The 24,719-nt window shown below is 37.1% G+C and overlaps 1 protein-coding gene across 1 annotated transcript; it reads left to right on the top strand.

Moving 5' to 3' along the window:
* The first annotated feature begins 935 nt into the window (after nucleotides 1-935).
* Hprt1 (hypoxanthine phosphoribosyltransferase 1) lies at nucleotides 936-24,669 on the top strand. Its single transcript, XM_010614312.2, has 9 exons — nucleotides 936-944; nucleotides 1,788-1,894; nucleotides 3,546-3,729; nucleotides 10,512-10,577; nucleotides 16,157-16,174; nucleotides 18,533-18,615; nucleotides 23,039-23,085; nucleotides 23,258-23,334; nucleotides 24,039-24,669. Exons 1-9 carry the CDS (start codon nucleotides 936-938, stop codon nucleotides 24,084-24,086), a joined length of 639 nt encoding a protein of 212 aa, XP_010612614.1. The 3' UTR covers nucleotides 24,087-24,669.
* The last annotated feature ends 50 nt before the right edge of the window (nucleotides 24,670-24,719 follow it).

A 24,719-nucleotide genomic window follows, 5' to 3' on the forward strand; every position in this document is an offset into this window, starting at 1 on the left:
TAGTGAAGAATCTGATTTTAATTTTTTTCAGTAGTGGAGAGCGGACCTGGGGGTGTTCTAATACTAACCTATATGCCTCAGCCCTTTTGATTTTTTAATTTTGAGACAGGATCTTGCTAACCTTCCCAGATGGGACTCAAACTTGTAGTCCTCCTGCCTCAGCATCCATAATTGTTAGGATTATAGGACTGGCTCTGGTTTTAATTCCTTTTTTTTTCCTCATTGAGTTTATTGGTACATTTTAGGTACACAGTACAGTTACATTCATCATTGGGATCTTGTACCTTTAGATGACAGGTCTTGGTTCTCATTTTTCCCCCTTGTCCCTGCCCTCCCTTCACCCCTCCTCCCCTCCCCCTTTACAAACACTTTATTTCCATTTTTTCATTTTCTCATATTTTTTTCTTTTCCCTTATTAGCTTTCCTCTGCACTTCCCACTTTCCCTACACCTTTAGCCCTTTTCTTCCCATTTCACAGTGTCAATTATCTCATTAGGATCTTATGTACTATTATAGTTTATTCACACCAGAGAAACTGTTGGTAGAGAAGCAGCAGCGAGGAAGCAGGGTCAAGGAGGAGCTGGGGCTCCCAGGCCATGCCCACAGTGCTCCACCACTTCCAACCAGGTCCCACCTTCTAACAGCAAGCTGTAAGCCCCCATCATCTAATCACCTTCTAAAACCCTCATCTACCATATGAGCACATGAGGTTCTTGGAGAACATCTAGATATAAGCCATAACATCTCACCCCTGACTCCCAAAAGACTCATGCATATCCCTTTTGCAAAATACATTTAGTCCATCTTTAAAATTTGCCACAGTCCTAACATTATTGCTGAAAAGTCCAAGTTCAACGTCTCCTCTGAGACTTAAGGTAGGCCCTTAGTTGTGAGCTCCTATGAATAAAAAGAAAATTAAACATTGCTGGCATACAATGGCACAGGTTAGATATTCCTGTTGCAAACGAATAGGGGGATAGAAACCAGTGGATCCAGAGAAAGACTGAAATGCAGTAGCACAAACATTAAACTGTAGCTCCAGCACCCAAGCCAAGTTATAGTGAGATAGAAACTCCAAAGGGTTTGGGCAGCCCTGCACCTACAGCACTGCAGGCATTAGTGGCCCTTATGGCTTTTTTCTTGAGATGGCTTTGCTCACTCATTGCAGTCCACCGAACGGCTGAGCTAAATCCCCAGCCCGTGTTCATTTTTAAAATAAACTTTCAGACATATTCAAAGGGGGATACAATATTATTATTTATTTAATTTTAATATTTTAGGTTTTTTTTTCTTTTACTAGGGGTCAAACTCAGGACCTTGTGCTTGCCAGGCAGGTGTGGAATAATATTTATTTTTTACTGAGATGGAGTCTTGCCATGTTGTCCAGGCTGGCCTCCAACTTGGCCTCAGCCTCCTGATTAGCTGGGATTACAGGTATGCATCACCAGACCCAGCTGGGAATACTATAATGAATCTCTGTATGCTCATCACTTATATTTAAAATATTATCAGCATTTTGCCACATTTTTCTTATCATTTAAGAATTTTTCTTTCTCTTTTCGACCTAAAGGAAATTGCGAATCATATTGTTTTATTTCCACAATCTTTGATTATTCTTCTGTAAGACATACAATTTTCTTAGGTGGCTGTAATTTATTGTATCTACAAAGATAATAGTTCTTGATATCTCATACCTAAATTTCTCTGGTTAACCAAATCATATAAGGCTCATCAAATATTTATACTGCATAATGCTCTCATTTGAAACAGCTATATTTCTTTTTCAGATTAGTGATGATGAACCAGGCTACGACCTTGATTTATTTTGTATTCCTAATCATTATGTCGAAGATTTGGAAAAGGTGTTTATCCCTCATGGACTAATTATGGACAGGTTAGTAAGGTCTCCAATTGAAGTTTTTAAAAAATTTTTTGTCTTGTATTTTTTTGTTTGTTTGTTTTTTGGTACCAGAGATCGAATTCGTGTCCTTGTGTGTATGAGGCAGGTGGCAGAACCACTGAGCTAAATCCCCAGCCCCTTTCATCTTGTATTAATTTCAAGTGCCAGGAAGTGTTGAATGGTTAATGTGAAACTAGGCCAACTCGTTAAATAATAAATGCTTTCTATTTTTAAAAGTCCTCTTTACAAAAAAAAAAAGAAGCAGAGGGAGGCCTTATTAATTACCCAGTATAAGGCAGGGTATGGTGGGAAACTGTAGGAAATAGAACAAAGTGAAAGCATTGAGGGAGGTTGGAGAATAAACTCTAGTCAGAATCTTGGTGGATTTCCCTGTCCTGAGTAGGGTAATGGGTTGAGGCTGAAATCCCACGTAGGCAAGGTCTGGGTTTGATTATTGTAAACACATCAGCTTGAAAATCACCCCTTGAATTACAGTGAAAAACTTTAGCATTTGAACACTTGCCTTGAGTGTCTGGCTATGATGCTTTTACCTTGTAAAAGTAGCATACCAATGTATGTTATATTACAAAACATCCCATTTTTGGAGGGTATGCATAAGAAGAGGAAGCTGCGGGCATGGGAGCACACACCTGTAATCCCAGCACTTGGGAGACTGAAGCTGGAGAATCATAAATTTGAGTCTTGCCTGAGCAGTTTAGTGAGACTCTGCCTCAAAATGAAAAATAGAGGGCTGGTAATATAACTGGTGGTAGAGCACCCCTGAGTTCTATCCCCAGTGCTGCAAAAAATAAACTCAAATGAGAAAAGTTCTTTCAACCTTGTGTACATACTCCCAGATGTTAGCTGTGCACATATACTATATGTAAATGTGCATATATATAATATTTTAACATATGGATATGTACAATCATAGTACTGACATTTATTTGAGGTGGTTTGTTTTTTGAGACAGGGTCTTGTTATGTAGTCAAGGTAGCCTCAAACTTGAGATCCTCCTGCCTCAGCCTCCAAAGTGCTGTGATTATAGACATGTACCATACCTAGATTTTTTTTTTTAGTGTCTCGTATATTTTATAGGTTGCATAGCATTCTATTTATGGAAATTCCTAATTGATTTAATTAGCTGGCTATTGATGGTCACTTAAGACCTCTCCACTATTTTGCTTTCATAGACTGTACCAGAAGGAATATCGTTTTACACAAGTTTTAGCCAGCCCTTGCTCAGCTTTATCCAAGTGGATAAATTCTAGGTCAAGGGGAAGGTATTTATTGAATATTTTAGTACTGCCAACTTATCTTCCAAAAGGTCATACCAGTTGGTACTCCCAGGGGCATATGAGAATGCTGTTTCCTTACAGTCTCTTCTAATGATGTATATTATAGTATTTAATCAGAATTTGTCAGTCTAATAGCTGAAAGTGATATCTTGTTTTTATTTGCATTGCTTAGTTTGTGGTAGATGTTATAGTGTACTTGATTTTTGACAGTATTGAATTTTAATTTTGCTTCATGAAAGTAGGATATCCTTTATGGGGACAAGGGATGCTCAAAGCTTAAGAGATAATTTGTTATCAAATTTAAATTTGTGGAACTATCTTTTAAATCTCTGATTTTATTTCTGTAGGACTGAAAGGCTTGCTCGAGATGTGATGAAGGAGATGGGAGGCCATCACATTGTAGCTCTCTGTGTTCTCAAGGGGGGCTATAAATTCTTTGCTGACCTGCTGGATTACATTAAAGCACTGAATAGAAATTGTGATAAGTCCATTCCTATGACTGTAGATTTTATCAGACTCAAGAGCTACTGCGTAAGTATATTTGATACATGATTTTAAAAATACATCTCTGGTTTTGTCTGTATTTTCTTTGCAGCTCTGTAAGCTCTACTTACACATTCATTTTACTCAGTTACAGTGGGCTTTTCCTAACATACTCATTAGCACTTTATATCAAAGTGAGTATTGTCTTTTTCAAACTATTCATCTAAGAGTCTATTGACTTATTTTACAGGTTTTTTTGTTGTTGTTTTGGCAAGGGTTTCCTGCTTTTGTTTGTTTATTTTGTTTTTTGAGCCAGGGATATCATGGTGTTTTCCAGGCTCATCTCAAGTTACTGGGCCCAAGCTGTTGCATCTTCCAGGACATATGCTGGGAGTACAGGCATGTGCTGCCACGCCTGACTTTTTATTGGTGTTTCTTTTTCTTTTCGTTTTCTTTTTTGAAGACAGGGTCTCACTATGTAGTTCAGACTGCCCTGGAACTCACTATGTAGCCCAGGCTGGTCTCGAACTTGCAGTGATCCTCCTGCCTCAGCTTCCTGAGTATTGGGATTATAGGTGTGCGCCACCACACCTGGCTTTTATTCGTGTTTCATGAAAACTTCTAAGAATTGCTATTGAGTCTTGGGGACGCCTTTCTGACTATACTTAGTAATAACAGATATCCTGTCTTGGTAGGACTCATAAGTCATTTGGAGGTGAATCTGATTTATAAGGTCAACAGTTTCTTCCCAGAAAGCAGAAGCTGCTTTTGACCCACAGTCACTAACTGTGTCACACAATCTGAAATACACTAGAATATCGACACTGTGATAAAACAGAACCAGTGTAATCTTTTTGTGAATTTTGTCATCCACAATATCTTTGTGTTAATGTTTGATTTTTATTAGTTTTATTACTTTGTATTTCTGGTAACTTGCTATTTTCCAAAACAGGCATTTCTTCTAGCTTCTTCAAAGATTAGAACAAAAGTCCAGTCTGCTCTTTCATACACCAGTGTTGTAGTACATCTTTGTACAAACTTTTGTTCATGTTTTTACTGAGAGTGAGAACACTTAGCAACATTTAATTTTGATTTTCATTCTCTCCATAAGTCATCTATTTGAATGACCCAAGTCTTGGACCTTTTCCACTTTTTTTTTTTTTTTTTTTTTTAGCTAGGGCTTAATCCCTGGGCCTCATGCATGTTAGACAGGGGCTCTACCACTGTGCTCCATTTCTGTTTTTTCTAGAGGACAGTGTTTCTTCAGCCCTCGGCGAGTGAGCTCCATGCATGGGCTCTGGAGGAGGTCACGAGGTAGCACAGAAGGTCTGCCAGGAGTGTGGCTGCCAGTCTTTCTGGGCCTCTCCAGATCAGCGTCTGTCCGCCTACCTGTGCATGGCGCCACCCATCCCATGATGCAGCTTTGCATACAGCTTGGGGAGCACATAGATATTGTTGACACTCCCTTGGAAAATGTCCTAGATGTCTGTGCCCTCTACTATCTTTTAAATGACAAACCTCTTAAAGGCTTTGTCCTTAGGCACCTATCAGGCACAGTTGGTGCAGTGAATAGGCTGCTGGCCTAACCATTGTTCCTTTTTTCTTTTTTTGTTATCTTGGAAGCAAGAACATGAGAAAGCTTTTTCTACGTTTTGGTTAGTCCTGTGGGTTACTGGGCAGCCATTTAAGTATCATTATAGACATTTTTTGTCCCATTAAATAAACCCTTTATGCCCGCATATAGTGATAGTACTTACTGCTTATAAGATCCTTTTTAATTTTTCAAAGCCTTGCTTGAATTAAAGACTTAAACAGAAAACTTGGTTCTTACTCAACGGAAGATACTGATGTATTCATTAGTGGATAGTTTGCATTAAGACTTAATTCTAGTCAGGGTAGCTGCTGGCATTAGAGTTGAATAGCCTTTAATAAAATTTTTGCTTATAGTCCTAGCAGGTACTTACAGCCCTGTGATATGATTTATCTTTTTGGTCTTCTTTAGCAACCCCTGTGCAAAATAAATCTTGTTTCCTTATAACTCCTATCTGAGCATATGTGCCTAACGTTCTTTCCTTTTAAAGAAATTTTTTTGCAGTACTGGGTATTGAATCCAGGGTCTCAAGCATGCTAGACAAACACTCTATCAATAAGATACATCCCCAGCCCATTTTAAAATTTTGAGACAGACTCTAAGTTGCCCAGGCTGGCCTTGAATTTGGCAACCTTCCTGCCTTAACCTCCTGCATAGCTGGGATTAAAGATGAGTGCTGCCATCCTTGGCTGAGAATATTTTTTCTTTAGGAAACAAAAACAAGCAAAAAGGGGGCAAAATTTTAATATTTTCATTTAAAATATTTTGTTTTAAAGGCAATTTGGAGTGATAGAAATATAAGTAAAGCATATTTTTATGTAACATTTTTTTTTGGTACTGGGGATTGAACTCAGGTCCTTGTGCTTGCAAGGCAGGCGCTGAAACCACTGAGCTAAATCCTCGGCCCTGTAAATTTTTATATCAGAAAAAAGAACCTGTAATATTTTATGTAAAATTCTGTATAGATTTACTGTATAGCAGTAGAAATAAGAGAACTATCCAGGTAATGTATTGATTTGAGGTAGCATTTCTAATCTGTTTAATAATTCAGTAATTTATCATGGAAAGCCACACAGCTTAATTTGTAAAACCATAAAGTGAGGCTGGGGATTTAGCTCAGTGGTTTTGCTGTCTGCCTTGCAAGCTCAGTGTCCCTGAGTTTGATCCCTGGTACCAAAAGAAAAAAAAAGACACCCACAAAGTAAATAAATAAAGAAAACCATGAAGTGGAAATTTTAAATTGTAGCTTGACTAACATTGATGTCATTATGATTTTTACATACTGATCTTGACCGGTTTGATATAGTGAACAAAAGGCTGCCTAATCTGTACTGTACTAATCCTAAATAAATGCTCCATATATTTATTATTCCCAGAATATATAAGGAAGCATTATAATGAAAATACACTCATCTATTTTTTCTTCCAAATAAAAATTTTATTTTTCCAATTAGTAAAATGCATGTTTTTTACTTGAAAACAATTATAAAGGAATTAAGTCTTCTTAGATTCTGCTATTTTTATATCTAGTATTTTAAAGCATTTTCTCTCTGTACACATATACACATATTATAGTTTACATGCACTTAATCAGAATATCTAGGCAAGATTTTATTAATCTAGTGCCTAGGTGAGAAATAGCCTGAAGATGCCAAATACCATGTCATTAAATTAAAGATGCTACTAAGACTTACCACTATTTTTTGTATTACTAAGAAAGAAAAGACTTCCAGTTACGGTTGTATGGTACCATCAGTTGTAATAATGTCGACTTTAGAGGCAGTAACATCTGCATGTCCATCTTAAAACACTGAAATATAGTACTATATTATAAATATATTCAATGACCTTTTCTGACCCTGAGGCTCTATGATATTCAGAAAAATGAAACAGTTGATAAGTATATGAACATATTGCCTCTATTGTGAATTTTTTTTTTTTTTTTTTTTGTACCGGGGATTGAACTCGGGTCTTTGCACTTGCAAGGCAGGCCGCCAAACGGCTGAGCTAAATCCCCGGCCCTTATTTCAATTTTTAAGTAATATTTTTACTAAGGGTTGGTGATGAAGCTCAGTAACACCACGCCCACCTCGCAAGCGCAAGGTCCTGAGTTTGATCCCTGTTACCTGAAAATAAAAAATATTGAAGTAATATTTTTGCTAAAAGAGTTGAATAAAAAAGTAATGAAGCCTCAGGAAGAAAAGTTGTTAGATAAGTAAAAAAATTTTTTGGGTGCTGAGAAAATGAAGACCCTGGGCGTCCTGCATGATAAGTACGTGATCTACCACAGAGCTACACCCCTAGCCCCCAAACTGGAGTGCTTGTTGCTTCCTACAGGTATTCAGATTCTTAGGAACGGACAGGTGGGAACAGTTCTTTCCCATTAGCCTTGTTTTTTTCACCTAAACTCTGAGAGGTAGATAGATATTAAGGTTATATATTTGTAAGCCGAAAGAGCTTCTCTGGAAATTATAGGTAGTTGGTGCCCTGAGTTAAGGATAGCTTGGACTCTATGGCTGGGAGGAATGAAAAGAGACCGTAGAGGGATAGATAGATAACTGTGGCAGGACGGTCTCTCCCTGGGTGCCAGTTCTGTCCTCCCACACTTCACCATAATTAAAGAGGCATCTCAGTAAAGGAATACAGTGGGAGGCTTGTCCAAACAGGAGGGGAGGCAGGGAGTTCAGTGCAGTTCCTGTGGGCATCCAGGTAAGGTAATTTATTCATGCATTCCATTTCTGTGATTTGGGCACTTATAACTATAATTCAGCAAGTGGACTGTACTTTCACTCTTAAATGAATCTTCTTTATTAGCCTTCATTGAAAAGGCTCTTTCCATGAAAGTCTCAGAAGAAATACAAGCTAAAAACCTTGGGACCAATTAGAGTGATTTGCATGGCAGTAAAGAACCAGTGTCTTGTGTGCTTAGAGGTCTCTTATCACTTACCCGTATCATCAGAGCCTTTGGATCAAAAGTATTTTACCGTGATTTCACCCATGAGTTGTTAGAGTGGTTAGATATTTACTCTTGTCCTTTTGTCACTCAAAAAAACAAAACAAAAACAGTAATTGAAGTTGGGCTGTAATACCACATTTCAACAGAAGATGGCACTGTTTATCAAGGTTTATAATGGAGATAAGCCTGATTTACTCTGGTCTAAGGCTTCAGGTTTTATACTTTTTTTTTGCCATTAATCAATTCTGTATCGAAATGCTGGACTTTAGTTAGAATATTTCTCTAAGTTGAGAATAACTTGTAAGACATTTTGATACCATAAAGTAATACATTTCGTTTACAACGTGGAATATTTGCTGGGGCAGGGGAGTTGTTTTTGGTGTCGGGGATGGAACCAGGGCTTCACACGTGTGAAGCAAATGCTGTGCCAGTTACACCACTGAGCTGCACCTGCAGCCCAACATGAGTAGTTTAAATGCTGAATTAAATGGTTTCATAGCCAACATGCTGTTCTGTGACTTGGTGTTTTTAATTAACATTGTTCCATGCCAGTGTATATTAGATTAGTAGAGTTTTTTTAATAGCTTTATAGTATTACTATTGTGTGTAGATTAATTTCATTAATTTATGTAGTTTTCTGTACACTCTTTGTTTTCAGTGATTAGTGAACATCCTTGAATGTACTTTTGCAACTTGTGAGTGTTTTTGTAGCATCATAACCTCTAATTAGGATTGCTGGGCCAAAATGGCATGCATGTTTACAGTTTTTCATAGATATTACTATATACTTTTCAAAAGAGGTGCGAATTTATGCGCTTACCAACAAGAGTGCGTGTTTCCCCTCGACATAGTATCAGACTTAATTTTGCAAGTCTGGATGGATGGACAGTAGAATCATGATTTAGCATGTTTCCTCAGTATCATTTTATAAGTTAAGGACTTTGTTTTATAAATTGTCTATTTGTGTTTATTCTCCAATCTTCCTTTGGGTTCTTATTTGGGAGTCCAGTGTGTATTAGGAATATTTGTTACTTTTTTTTTTTTTTTAGTTTGGGTTTTTGGGTTCTTATTTGGGAGTCCAGTGTGTATTAGGAATATTTGTTACTTTTTTTTTTTTTTTTAGTTTGGGTTTATATCATGCCTGGGTTTTTACCCTTTCTAAGAATGTGAAAAAAATCTTCTATTTTCTTCAAATCTGCTTATGGCTTTATTTTTTATATTTAGATTTTAATCCATCTGGAATTTATTTTGTGCATGCTGTGAGGTAGGGACTATACTTTATTTTTCCCAAATGGATAAGTAGTTGACCAAACACCATTTATTGAATAATTCATCTTTTCCTTACTTACTCAAAATACCATCTTTATCATATACTAAATCCTCATATGTTCTGGTCTGTTTCTGGGCTTTCCTTTGTTAGTTACTGTGCCAACACCACTCCACTATAATTGCTGTAACTTTATGGTGTGGATTGCTCTCTGGTAGGGCAAGACTGAGCTCTTTGGTTTACCCACTTTTTAACCCTGTTTTCTGTCTTGAATCCAGCACATCCAAATTATGATTATTACTACCAATTACAGAAGATACTGAATATTCCCCCTTTGAAACTCCTGTAACGGTTTCTGCAAGATTCTGTAATAGCAGCAATGAGAGCCTAAGACATATGCCCTGAAGGACTATAGATCAGAGCTGGTTTCCCAGGACCAGGTTTGCCCTGTTGAAGATTACCTGGTTCTGGGAACCGCCCCCCCTTTTTCTTTCTGTTTCTGGGGATTGAACCCAGGACCTCTCAATGCTACTCAAACATTCTACCCTTTGGCTACATCCCCAGCCCTGAGGCTTTTGATGTGTCATACCCTTGGGGTTAGATGTGATACTGACCAGCCCCTATAACTTGCTTGACTATGAGAATGGTACAGGGCCAGAACCAGATGCCCGTCATGCTAATAACTTCCCTTGTGGTTCAGAAGTGACTGAACTAATGTTAGGCGTTTGCTGTGATACTGTGCACTCAAAAATGGGTGTACCCTATTTTTAGGACTCTTAAAAACATCAAATCGGTAATGGCCAACTAGAACTTTTAATTTGTACTAATCTCTACTTGAAAGTTTCCTGGTCATTCATTTCTGGAAACATAATTCATATCATTTAGAATGTCATAATGCTGTGGACATTAGTTAGCTAACTTCTTAAACCTTGTAGTTCCCATATGATAATTTGAAGTATATGTACATAAGTGGATAGATGTATATACAATGTTGTTTTTTTTTTCTCTCAAACTAGAATGACCAGTCAACAGGGGACATAAAGGTAATTGGAGGAGATGATCTCTCAACTCTAACTGGAAAGGTGTGTACCTTGAAGGGGAAGAAGAGAACACTTTATACCAAGAGTCAGTGAGTAACACTGTGGTTTCAGTCTGTCACTAAGGCAGCTTACATAGCATCATTAAACAAGGGTTATTTAACCCATGAAAGCGATGTAGGTTAATTAACTTTCCCTAGGTTATATAGCCACAAGACAGCAGAAACTATTAAAAGGTTAGATGGGCCGGGTGTAATCCTGTAATCCCAGCACTCAGGAGGCTGAGGCAGGAGGATCGCTGTGAGTTTGAGGCCAGCCTGGGCTACATAGTGAGTTCCAGATCAGTCTCAACTACATAGTGTGAGACCCTGTCTCAAAAAAACAAAAAATAAAATAAAAGGTTAGATGGGCCGGGTGTAATCCTGTAATCCCAGCACTCAGGAGGCTGAGGCAGGAGGATCGCTGTGAGTTTGAGGCCAGCCTGGGCTACATAGTGAGTTCCAGATCAGTCTCAACTACATAGTGTGAGACCCTGTCTCAAAAAAACAAAAAATAAAATAAAAGGTTAGATGGCTTAGTATCTAGTACTGTTCTCTATATCTGTCAGAATCTGATGTGAAATCCTTAAAAAATACAAATTGGGGCCAGGAATTTAGCTCAGTGGTTCTGGTGACTGCTTCACAAGTGCAAGGACCTGAGTTAGATCCTCAGTAACAACAACAACAACAAAAAATACAAATTGAGGGCTGGGGATTTAGTTCAGTGGCACTGCAACTGCCTCAAAAGCACAAGGTCCTGAGTTCAATCTCCAGTACCAAAAAAACAAAAACAAAAAAACCCACAAAAATATAAATTGAGGGAAAGTTAGCTTTCTGTTTAAGAATATACATAGTTTCTTAAAAGATAGAGAAGTGATATAGTGTAGTAGCTGAAGGTGTGGGTTCTAGAACCTGACAGCTTTGCTTCAAAGGTTTGCTCAGAATTTCCTAATCCTCTGATGTTGCACAGGTCATTTAACCTCTGTGTCCCAGAAGTAAGCAGTATAAGGGTGACCATGGCAGCCACCTCATAATTAAGCAATTTAGGTGACACAATACATGTAGGGCTCTTGAAACAGTTTATGGTAAATTAATACATGAAATAAATAAGTTAAAAACAAACTATTTTAGGAAGTCTCAGTTTTTGTAATACATGAAAATTCTCAAATTTTTTACTATGTTGTGTGTCCATTGTTTGTCTCAGGATTTTTTTTTTTTTTTTCGGTACTGAGGACCTTGGGCTTGCCAGGCAGGCATGGTACCACTGAGCCAAATCCCTGGCTGTCCCAAGATTTTTTAATTTCCCTTTTGATTTCTTCTTTGATCCTTTAGTTGTTTTGGTCATGTTGTTTAACTGAAAACAATAGAGATATTTAGATATTTAAACATTATTCTTTTGTGCGTGTGCATGGTGCTGGGGATCAAACCCAAGTCCTCAAGAATGTTAAGTAGGTACTGTACCACTGAGTTACATCTCAGAGGCCCTGAGTATCACTCATTTGATACACTGAAAATTCTTTTTTGGGGGGGTACTGAGTACTGGGGATTAAACTCAGGACCTAGCGCTTGTGAGGCAGGCAGTGGCACCAGTGAGCTAAATCCTTGGCCCCTCTACATTGAAAATTCTTCAATCAGTGATAAATTAGACTTTTTTGAAGCTGCCAGTTACTGTTTTCTTGCTGATACTGTGCTGAATACAAAGGCATTAAAAAAAATAAAAGTTTTGCAACAATCCCATAAGAGGTTATACCCTTTTTACAGATAAGGGAAAGAGTTAACAGTTTGAAACACAGCACGGCATTATGAGATAGAAAAATGTTTCACAGTTCCAGAATCAGACAACCAGTAAGCAGTAAAGCTTGAATTTGAATGCAGACACCACAGTTCATATTTTCCTCTTTTAGATTTTTTTTTTAGTACTAGGAGTAAATGTAGGGCCTTCACACTGAGCTACAAGCTCATCCCTTTTAAAGAAAAACTTTTATTTTGAGACAAGTTCTCACTCAGTTGCCTAGGCTGAGCTCAAATTCAACCATCCTCCTGCCTCAGCCTCCTAGAGTGCTGGGATTGCTGGTGTATACCACCACACCCGGCTTGGCATTTAGATTTTAATATTCACTGTTTACTTGACTGAGTATCTATGAGAAACTTTAACATAAAACCCTCGAATGAAATTCTGTGAGCCTGTATTGGGGTCATACCAAACTAATGTTGACCTCAACATTTTCTGAAAGCACTGGAGAAAAAATTGTAATCTCTCCGTTCTTTCTCTTGTTCATTCTATATGCTACTGCCCTGCTGCTTTTCCCTTCCCTTTGAGCATGTTTTGTCCATATTTGGAAGCCATTTGAAGCCCTTGCTCATAGAATCAGTTTTCATTGGAGGAGGAGGTTTAGCCATCAAGGCCTTCTGTGATTTAGTTTAACCTTGCCTTTTCCAGCTAATGGCTCTGTCCGGCTCTGTTGCTCTGTGACCTTATAAACAAGTCTCTGTTTCTAAAACACCTAGTTTGATGCTAGTCACAGTAGAGAACATTTATTGTGGAAAAACCAAGAAATATTAAAGAGTGAATTTATTTCTAGCTAGTGATGTTATGGGCTAATTAAAACTACTTCATTTTATCTTTTGGGGGGAAATTTACATATAAACAGAAACATGTATATGCATATTTTCTTCTTTCTCCATTTAATGTTTGAGGATGGGGTTTGGATCTCGAATACACCTTTGTTCAAATCCCTTGTCTTCTGTTTGCCTGTATTTATAACTTTAGGAAAGTCATTTGACTTCTGAGCCTTACTATTTTTATTAAGTAGGGATGTATCTACCTGACATAAATTAAACTCTCAATAATGGTAACAATTCTCACTCTTTTTCCCCCCAGTACTAGGGATTGAGCCCAGGGCCTTCACACTGAGCTACATAAAACAAATGCTTATTTTGAGACAAAGTCTCACTAAGTTGTTAAATTGCCCAGGGTGGGCTCCAATTTTTGACACCAAGCTGAACTTTATTGATTGATTGACAGGGTCTCCCTTTGTAGTTCACGCTGGCCTTGAACTCATTATGGAGCCCAGGCTGTCTTCAAACTCTGAGTGATCCTCCTACTTCAGCCTAAAAGTCTAGTCTTATTCAAGATTGTGTAGCTCATTAGCTGTTAGAACCAAATGTAGAAATCAGTTTCTCTGGTCCCTGGTCCCGTTGTGCAAATTGTTAAAACTGAGCCATGGGTACTTGTGGGAATATGGATCCTTCAGATGGGCTAGCTAGGCTAGAGGAAATTTTGAGAAAGAACCACATAGTTAGTACATGGTAAAGTAATTACTGGTCAACTGATTGATTATATTCAGTTATTCCAAAGATTTATATCTGTTGTGTTTGTGTGGTACTGTTGAGGGAGGAATTGGCAAGTGACACAGAGAGGCAGTAAAATGGAAATAAAATAAAGTTTACTCCACTGATCATCACACCTAATGGCCTAATGGCGGTGCCCTGATGGACTCCCCATTGGTTTACAACTCCTTTTATATAGGGTTTTACAGCCTTGATCTTATTCTGTTGGTTACACTGCATTTTCACAGTTCACTTTGCCGATACTCAAAACGTGGTGGTGAGGCAGTTGAATTTCAATGCCATTCTGTTAGGAGGGGAAGTAACCTTTTTAAGATTTATCTATTCTAGCCAAGGGGAAGGGAAGTGTCTGGTCAACAAAGGTTCTTTTCATTTACAAAACTTTTTAGAGACTAGATGCCTCCAGTTCCGGTTAAAAAAAAAAAATACGCCCCCACCAGCAAAGGGCAGTTATCTTACATTGTGACCTTTCCTAGGTTTTCACTATTAAAGTTTTCCCTGTCAGTACTGGGGAACTAGTCCAGTTGTCACAACCTTAATCCAGTATCACATGTCCATGATCTAAGACCTCCCTGGGGGCACATGAGGCTTTGGGGGACATTTAAGATATAAACTATAACAGTAGGTATTATTCCCTTGGTTATAGATGTTAGATGGATGTTGAAATTCAAAGTCACATAATTTAGGTGCTGAGCCACAGTTTGAACTAAGAAGTACCTAACTCCACTGTCTATTCCTTGCACTGTACTGGGATTCATTTGAACAGTTACCTGACGTTTTTGTTGTATTAATGTATTTACAACTTATTTTGTGAAATTGATTGATTGATTGGTACTGGGGATCAAACTCGGGACCTTATCCTTGCAGCGCAGGCAGCAGCACCACTGAGCTAAGTCCCCAGTCCCTTGTATTAACAATTTAATTAGAATTTACTGAGGTCTCAGAAAAATTGAGGTTACTTATTTGCTGTGCCTTTGGTTGGCTCCAATTTTTGTTCTATTTTCTATTACCCTGAGCTTCACTTTCAATATTTAAAGTAATTTTTCTTGCCTAAAATAAGTGGCCAATAGGCTACATTTGTGTCTAGAAACTGCTTTGCTGAGGATGCATGAGCGTGAGAAAGGTAGTGAAAATTGATTGCCAACAGCTATGGACTTGCCTTACTTTATTCTATACTCAGACCTGCCCAGGCTTGTGAGAGACCTTATCTCCAGTGATAATCTGCTTTCAGACATGGAATGTTGAAGCTTTACTTGGTTATAAATTTACTTTTAATACCTGGAGCATGATTCTCCAAACTTTTATTTGCATGCCAAATCAATAAAAACTTTGAGCAGTTACTCTTAGTGTGTATATTTGTAAATTATATGTGAATTATGGTAGTGACATTGTATGTTATACACAGAAATATAGATTATATAGAAATTAAAAATGTTTTTTATCTTTCTTGCAACCCAGTGACTATTGTGTTTCTACTTTGGTAACCATTAGCTTCGAATGATATATAGAACATTAAAAGTCTGATGCTATATTTTATGACAGTTATATAAATGAGAAGTGTGAATAGCAATTAATATGGACCTTCTTGTAGCAGTGATTATAACCAGTATGTGAAACACTGCCTCTTACCTCTCACTAATAGAACGTATAGAACTCATGTCTACTTTAGTGGGCAATTCTTTGATGCTATTTTCTCTTGAAGAGTCTTCCAGCTATAAAATTCTAAGATGTATAAAGTTGGGTAAGGATTTGTGGTGAGAGAAAGTATTGGTATCATTCTTTAATGTACTCCAAAAATATGGACATATGTCTTAGTTTTAGCCTAGTGGGAAATGAGTATTGAATTGGATTGAATGGTAAGTTAAATGCATGATTTTGGAGTTACTATACAAAGTGCAGTGTCCGAAGGACACTAATTTCCAATTAGTTTGAGTTCCTCATTTTACATATGGGGGACTAAGGCCCAGAGAAATTTAATGATTTACCTAAGACCTTGTATTAAGTAATGAAAGCTTTTCTAAGACTGAACACATGGGTCAAATTTTATTTATGAAAATTTCAGTATGAAGGATTTCCAAATCCTAACAGATGGCCTACTTGTTTCAAGTGAGATTTGATATAGTACAGTATTTAAAAAGAATTTAGATTGCCATAGATTTTGTTATGATGCAGTTTCACTTGTAATTGGAAATACTGTCTGATTCATCATACTAATTTTCATTCCTCTTTTTCTTCAAGAATGTCCTGATTGTTGAGGTAAGTTCTGCATTTACTTCTTGAATTATTATTATCCCCCCACCAGGCACTGGGATCAAACTCAGGACCTTACCTTTGCAAGGCAGGCATGATGCTACTGAGCTAAATGCCGGGCCCTCTGCATTTACTTTTTAAAATAGTGTTTTTGGTTTTCTAATTTCGTGTTTCATCCTAAAGGTAAGCCAGAGAGAGAAATTCTTCATCAGTTTTAATGGTAGGCTTAGGATAATGTGTTTAGGATAGGCTGCATAGTGATTCATTTTTACTGATAAAGGAAAAATTTTGGTGTATTTCCTAATTTTTGGTTAGAAATCTTTTTTTTCTAAGCATGATGTATATAATTTTATGACTTGTTTAAATTTTGTCTTATGCCACATTTGGTACATATAAAAGTATATAATTTATGTATCATTTTCCATTTGCTGTTATGTCCTGGAGTATTTCATATGTAATAGTAACCAACTTTTTCCAGTGCTCACTTTGCCATGCACTATTCTAAGTGCTAAAGAGACAAGCACAGAGAGGTTGAGCAGTTTCCCAATGGTTTTTCAAAGTTCATCCATGGTGTGGACTGTATCACTACTCATTTCTTTTAATCACTGAATAATATCATGTGGATATACTACACTTTATCCATTCACCACTTGATAGGCTTTTAGGTTGTTTTCACAGCCTTGCTCTGTATTTCTTGTATCTCAGATGTTCTTCCATTAACTGATTGACTTTACTGGAGATTGATTCCAAGGCCTTCTCACTGAGCTACAATTACCCAGGCTGGGCTTGAGCATGTGGTCCTCTTTCTTCAGTCCCAGAATGCTTGGATTACCAATGTGTGCCACCAAGGCTGTCATAAAAATGTGTTATTTCCTTCATTCTTATGTTTAAATCCTTGACAACCAGCTCAAAAGTCTTTCCCAAAAAGCCTTCTATACCACTTCCCTCCTCGTTTCATTTGTGTCCTTTTCTTCTTAATACTAACTTTAAAATATTTTGAACTCAGGGAAGGCTATAAAATATTAACGTTTTGCAAATTTGCTTCAAATTAAAAATTTTAAGAAATTGACATAATAGAGTTAGTTTTATTCTTTCACTTCCCCTTCATTCCCAAAGGTATGACAACTATCCTTAAAGTTGATACATAGCATTCTCATACATTATTTTTATTCTTCCCAAGTACAGGTTAGCCAGGTCCTCTGCACAGGATCTTATCAGGCTGAATCAAGATATGGCTTATCTATGGTCATACTCTCCTCCTTGTAATTGTGGGACAGAGGGTCATTTTCTCTTGCTGCCCACTAGAGGGTGCCCTTAGCTGCTAAAGGCCACCCTCCTGTCCTAACACATGGCCTTTTCACATGACATTTGACTTTAAAACTAGCAGGAAAATCTCCAACCTACTAGTTATTTATGTAACAACCTAAACACTGCAGTGACTATTTCTGCATTTACACATATCCTAGTCATAGCCAAAGGGGTAGAGATTCATTGGTTGTGTACACCAGGGGCCATCAAAATTCTGGCTACCACAGCCCAGAAATCTACATTGTTCACAGCTCTTTAGTCCTGATGTTTCTCATGCTTCACACTGCTTTATGCCATTTTTAAAGAGTACTTTCAGGGAAAAAACATTAGGGGTATGGTTTAAGGCTTTGTTTTAAACAATATCCTACTTTTGACTGGGTACCTAAGATTCACTTTGATGCAAAATCATTTTATATAGTAAAATGTTATTAATTGGGATACTTTTAAAGATAGTACAAAGCAGTGTTTCTCAAAGAGTGGTTTATTAACTACCTATATCTGAGAACTGGGAAGAGAAAAATCTGTATCTTAAATTTATAAAGTACCTTTGATATAGAAGGACAGCATTATGTTTTTATTGAAACACGTGTATAAAATACTTACATATGCATTTTTAATTTGCTGTCTTTGACTTCTTCATGCCTAAAAAAAAATCCAGTACTGGAAACTGACATTCCCAGTGCTTGCTGAGGGCAAGATAATTTGCAGATTCTAAAATATTTCAATGAGGCCAGGTATGGTGACATATGCCTATAATCCCAACACGAGGAAGGCCGAGGCAGGACGACAACAGTGAGTTCAAGGCCAGCCTGGGTTACATAGTAAGTTCAAGCTCAAAGCCTGGATTATATAGTGAGATCCTTCCTGTCTCAAGTAAAATAAAATATCTCAGTGTATGAATTTTGGTGAAAATTATAGCACTGAGAAAAGTTACATTTTATCATAGAGAAATACCAGAACATCGAGGCTCTGGTATTTTGTATTTGAATAGTAACTCTGAATTTAAAACTATGCTGGTTTTGTTTACCATTTAAATGCCTTGTCTTTTTTTTAAAGGATATAATTGACACTGGCAAAACCATGCAAACATTGCTTTCCTTGGTCAAGCAGTATAATCCAAAGATGGTCAAGGTCGCAAGGTATGTATGAAATTTTGAAATGGAATATTTTTTCATTTGGAAAATTAAATGATTTATTCTTGGTAAGGATAAATGCTACCAGCTGTCTTTTTATCTTAAAAAATAATGTCATCTCAAGTGAGACTCAGAAAATAACCTCAGGAAATAACTTTGTTGTGTGTGAATAAAGCCATTCATTACAGTCACCTCCTTGCCTAACACAGTTGTCCCTTAGTATAAATAGGGGAATGGATCCAGGACCCTTGGACACCAAAATCTATAGATTTGCAGGTCTCTTATATTAAACAGCACAGTATTTGCACAGAACCTATGCACATCCTCTTTTGTACTTTAAATCATCTCTAGATAACTTATAATGCCCAATAAATACTATATGTAAATAGTTATTATGTTGTATTATTTAGGGAATAATGACATTGGGAAAATTTCTATATGTTCATTCAGTACATGTCTGTACAGACAATTTTTTTCTGAATATTTTCAGTCCACTCTTGAGTTTGTAGATATATGGTACCTTGGATACAGATTTACATTAAATTTTTCGGCATGCTAATTATGTCCCCTTGTCCCGAGTAGCATGGTAGAAGGTTTGGGGACTCCTTCGAAATTAAGAGCTTCCAGAGGGAGTAACGAAATGGTACAAAGGGGCAGTCCCTGAAGATGTGAAGCTCCTGGAATTGAGTGATGTATAGTGCATCTTGCTTTGTGCCCACATTAAAATTTTTGCAGTGCCTGCTTCCTTTTTCTAAGCCAGACTTACCTCTTGGCCGCATGTGTGCTCTTTGGCTTTTGCTTTCTCAATTCTCCTGATTTTGCGGGTAATTAGAGTTTCACACTGCAACTCTGGGGTACCATTATTACTCCTGCTTTACAGATAAGGGTACAGAGGCATAGAGAATGAACCAGTGACACAGCATCAGTAAGCTATCGAGATGAGATTTGAATCCAGGGAGCCTGGCTCAGTAAATATTTTTTATTACCTCGTGTTTCTGTTAGAAATAACATTCCTGGCTTTTTCTTAATTGGTTGGTTGTTGGAGGGTTACTTTGTTGTTGTTTTGTTTTTTACTTTTATAACTTCTGTTTTATTTTTTATTTCTAAGTCTTTCACCAATATGTGATTTTTGTGTAGGGATCAGGCAGTGACCTAACTTTTCTTTGTCCTTGAATGATTAACTGGATTTTATAATCCACTCTGAAGGTATTTGTTGAGTTTTTGAAATCAGGATCAGTCTACTAATGAGTCATGTGTCAGCAGTCTAGGCTTTTCTCACAGCTGGTATAGGTGTGTGTCAGGTAGATTTTGTGTTGTTAGTGATATGATATACTCGGAGAATACTCAGGTCATTGCATAGTAATGTAGTTGGCCTCTGTCAGTGATTTTTTACCTTTTTCCCTAATCTCCCCCACCTTCAAATTTTAATATCACAGGTATTATGTATCTGTTGAAGTCTTACATGTGTGTTTGTGCTTTGCACATAAAAGGACTAAGTACAAAGCTTATTTTTAATCAAGGTTAAGAATGACTAAAGAACCCTTTTCTTCTATTTTTTATTATTTGAATAAAGTGTTTATACAGTATTGTACAAAGTATAGGGTTTCACTGTTGAGCTTCTATATTGCCTCTTTTTTGCTTTGATCATGTCTACTCTCCCTTCATTTCCTCTCTCAAACTTTTTAACTTAAAAATTAAAAAGCTCCTCAGAATTATACAGTTAACGCTTACAGGATGCAATATCTTTTATTTTGTTGTTTTGTTTTTTTGTGTTTTTGAGACAGGGTCTCACTATGTAGTTGAGACTGACCTGGAACTCACTACGTAGTCCAGGCTGGTCACGAACTCACAGCGATCCTCCTGCCTCAGCCTCCCGAGTGCTGGGATTACAGGATAAATCTCTCGGATCCTTCTTAGTAACATTAAAGTTTTAGATTTTTCCTTCAGCAAGTCCTTAAGGCTCAGCCTTAATGCATATTTTTACTTTGTCTTTTTAGACTGAATCTTCCTCAGCTTAACCTATTGGTAACTTTCAGTGTAATCCCATGAAGCAGTAATTACATCCAGCTTTTGGGCCAGGGAGTTGGCTCAGTGGTTCCACCACCTGCCCCACAAGCGCAAGGACCTGAGTTTGATCCTCGGTACCCCCCCCCAAAATACATCCAGCTCCTGATTTTTACATTTGAATTTAGAACATCTAATACAGTTGCTTCCTCAATACAATTTGTTTGTTAAAAAAATTTTAAATCTGTTAACTGATAGGAATGTAAGATAGCATGGTCACCCTAGAAAATAGTTTGGCAGTTTCTTTAAAAACTGAACATGAAGAAAATAGATTCATTCATAGGAAAATGGATACATATTGAAGATATACTCCTAACTGAAATAAATAAGTCACACATGTGTAAATACTGAATAGTTTCTCTGGTGTGAATAAACTGTAATAATACATAAGATCCTAATAAGATTACTGACATTGTGCAATGGGAAGGGTCTAAAGGTGTAGGGAAGGTGGGATGGGTAGTGGAAGGGTAATAAGGGAAAAGAAAAAAATGTGAGATAATGAAAAGATGGAAATAAAGTGTTTGTAAATGGGGAAGGGAGGAGGGGGTGAAGGGAGGACAGGGACAAGGGGAAAAATGAGAACCAAGACCTGTCATGTAGAGGTACAAGATCCCAATAATGAATGTAACTGCACTGTATACCTAAAATGTACCAATAAACTCAATTAAAGCTGAAAAAAAAAACTTAACATGAAACTTTCCTAAGTCCCCAAAAGTTATGCTACTGAACATTCGTCCCAGAGAAGTGAAAACATGTTCACACAAAACCTGTATATGAGTATTCATGGTAGCTTCATTTGTGATAGCCCAAATCCAAAAGCAGCCAAACTGCCCTTCAGTAGGTGAGTGGTTAAATGAAACTGTGGTACACTCATACCATCATACTCAATAAAAAGGAGCCAACTATTGATAGATGCAGCAGGCTAGAAATGCCTCAGGAAATGTGCCAATAATAGACAATATCCAAATGTTGTATACCACATGATTCCACCTCTGCAGACTTCTTAAAGTGACACAGTTATAGAAATTGAGAACAGATTAGTGGTTGCCAGGGCTAGAGGTTACAAGAGAGACCCTTCTATGATCGATTGTGGTAGGAATTACATACATCCACACATGGGATAAAATGTCCTAACAAATAAGATGGGTACTTGTAAAAGTAGTGAAATCTGGACAAGGTCAGTTAGTTTACCAATATCCTGTGTCCTTATTGTGACAGTCTTTTATAGTTAATCAAGGGTTACCATTGAAAAACTGAATGAAAGACAAGGAACCTCCTTTGTGTGTGTGTTTGCAACTTCCTATGAAAGAAAACATTTGAAAAGTTATTGACATTTATCTTTTCTTACTTCAATCACAATTTTTATTTATTTTTCAAATTAAAAAGCTTCTGCATATCAAAGGAAACAGCCAATAGAGTGAAGAAACACCTGTTCCTCAGAGGACAAATATGTAGAATATATAAAGAACTCAAAAACATCAGACCTCCCAATATAAAAGACCCAGTCAATGCTGCCGGCAGTGGTGCACACCAATAATCCCAGTATTTCGGAGGCAGAATTGAGGCCAGCCTGAATCTCTGTATGAAGATTAGAAATTCTGATTTAACCCAGCCATTTTGCTTATTTAACTTTGTATTTTGCTGAGTCATTTCTATGATGTTTATTTTGTAAATTAATCAAATCAATATGCAAATTAGCCACTTCTGTAAATATCTAATGATAGCCATGTAAACAATTGGAAAAACATGTTTCCAACAAGAGCCAAACAATTGAAAATTGAATCAAACATTTTAGCTGCCAGTGTAGATCAGTAGTAGTGTGTGCTTAGTAAGAACAAGACCCTGGGCTCCATCCCTAGGATTCCTCCCTCCTCAAAACAAAGTTGCTTCCTTTAACACACTATTTTTTAGCCTAAACATCTTCTTTGTAAGCCATATATTAAAAATCTTGGTGAAAGGAAATACTCATCTCTCCCATATCCTCAATAGGTTAGGGATTATATTTCCATGGATTCTGAGCCAAAGTACCCTTTATTTTTTCATCTTTGCTCATTGGCACCTCCCTCCCATTTGCCCTCCCAGTTACCTGCTCTTAGATGTACACATAGGTTTTGAGGGTGCAGCTCTCAGAACTGTTCATCAGGTTCCAGGTGGAGATCAGAGGTTTGTTCATACTGTGAACTCATTGCTGCCCCTTTCCAGTGACTGGCATGGTTTGGCTGTCCATTTCCTATCTTCTGAGTGTGTTAAAATGGACTGTGGCATGCTAAATGCAGATGGAACACTGTTTAGGAACATGGATGTGCTCTTTGGTAATGCCCTGTAATCTTTTCATATGTGACATGTCACACTTTGTAATTAACAGCTTGCTGGTGAAAAGGACCCCTCGAAGTGTTGGATATAGGCCAGACTGTAAGTGAATTACTTTTTGTCAATCATTTAACCATCTTCTTACCAAAAAAAGTCTTATGTGAAGTGGCTTAGAGTTACTCTGGGGAATATTTTTAGAGAAGGCACATTTTCAAGTATTAGATTTGAAAGTAATGTTTTTTGTATCTAAATGATGAATTATGATTCTTTTCAGTTGTTGGGTTTGAAATTCCAGACAAGTTTGTTGTTGGCTATGCCCTTGACTATAATGAATACTTCCGGGATTTGAATGTAAGTAATGCTTCTCTTTCTCACTCTCATTCTTCAAACCCTACATAAAAATTTAGGAAAGAGAATTGTTTTTTCCTCCCAGCACCTCATAATTTGAACAGACTGATGGTTCCTATTTGTCAACATAAAGATGTAGTCAAGTAAAGATGTCCTAAGAGCTGGAACTTAGCCAAGTTAGGGGGACACTTCTTGCTGGCTGAAATAGTTGAACAGCTTTATATATATATAGTACCTGTCGCATTATTTCAAATGATAAATGTGGTCCTAGGGAAGAACTGAGTGATCAAGTTTAAGTCTTTTAATTCACTCCCCTTCAAATACATGCCTCCTACTTTGGAGACAGGAGTCCCTTGAGTGTGCTAAAAAATATGGTTGAGGGAGATTTAGGAAGACTCACCAGAAGCACTAGCTAAAGCAGGGTATTTAATCCATCTTTCTTTCCCACTTACCCTGGTCCCTATTTTGACATACCTGAAATTCCCTACTTTATTTTTTGAAGTTGTATATTGAGACAAAAAATCAAACTAATGGGAGAAACTACTGCCTTTTTTTTCAAGACACTAGATTAAATCACTACCTTTGCTTGTTTTAGTAAGAGCCCTGGCAGCACAGTATTATTCCTATAAGATATACAAAATTCTGTGTTTACCTTTCATTTCACAATACATTGTTCTAATGTGAATTTCTGGATTTGTATTTTACAGCATGTTTGTGTCATTAGTGAAACTGGAAAAGCCAAATACAAAGCCTAAGATGAGAGTTCAAGTTGAGTCAAGAAACATTGGGAGTCCCATTGATATCGCCAGCAGAATTATCAGATGTTCTAGTTTTGTGGCCATCTGCTTAGCAAAGCTTTCTGCATGAAACTTCTGAGAAATTTATCTATTTTGTATTTTAGAAATGTCAGTTGCTGCATTCCTGAACTTTTTATTTGCACTGTGAGCCTGTAGACTATCAGTTCCCTTTGGGTGGGTTGCTTAACTTGTGAATGGAAAAAAAAAGTCTCATAAATCGCACCACTATTAAATGAGACTGGAAATTTTATCTGTGAGAAATGTTTAAAGAGAAAAATATTAGTTTTTTAATTGGTATTTTAATTTTTGTATATTTAGGAAAGAACAGAGGTGATTGAATATCATTCATTATATCGTCATGTGCATAGAAAAGTAAAAAGCAGTCAGTTTTTTCATTGATATCGGTGACAGCATCCAAGAGGTTTTGTTCAGTTGAAAAAAAAATCTGTTTTGGTAGTGTTGACTCTTTTTTCCCACTAGTTCAAGATTATTTCCTATTAATCCTTGTCAACAGTTTCTTTTAAATGCAAATAAATAAATTTTAAAAAATACCACTTTTTTAATTCTTCAGTGTGAAAGTCCTTAACATAA

The sequence above is a fragment of the Fukomys damarensis genome, unplaced genomic scaffold (genome assembly GCF_012274545.1).
Source record: "Fukomys damarensis isolate Sample0158 unplaced genomic scaffold, DMR_v1.0_HiC HiC_scaffold_39, whole genome shotgun sequence".
NCBI classification, from domain to species: domain Eukaryota; kingdom Metazoa; phylum Chordata; class Mammalia; order Rodentia; family Bathyergidae; genus Fukomys; species Fukomys damarensis.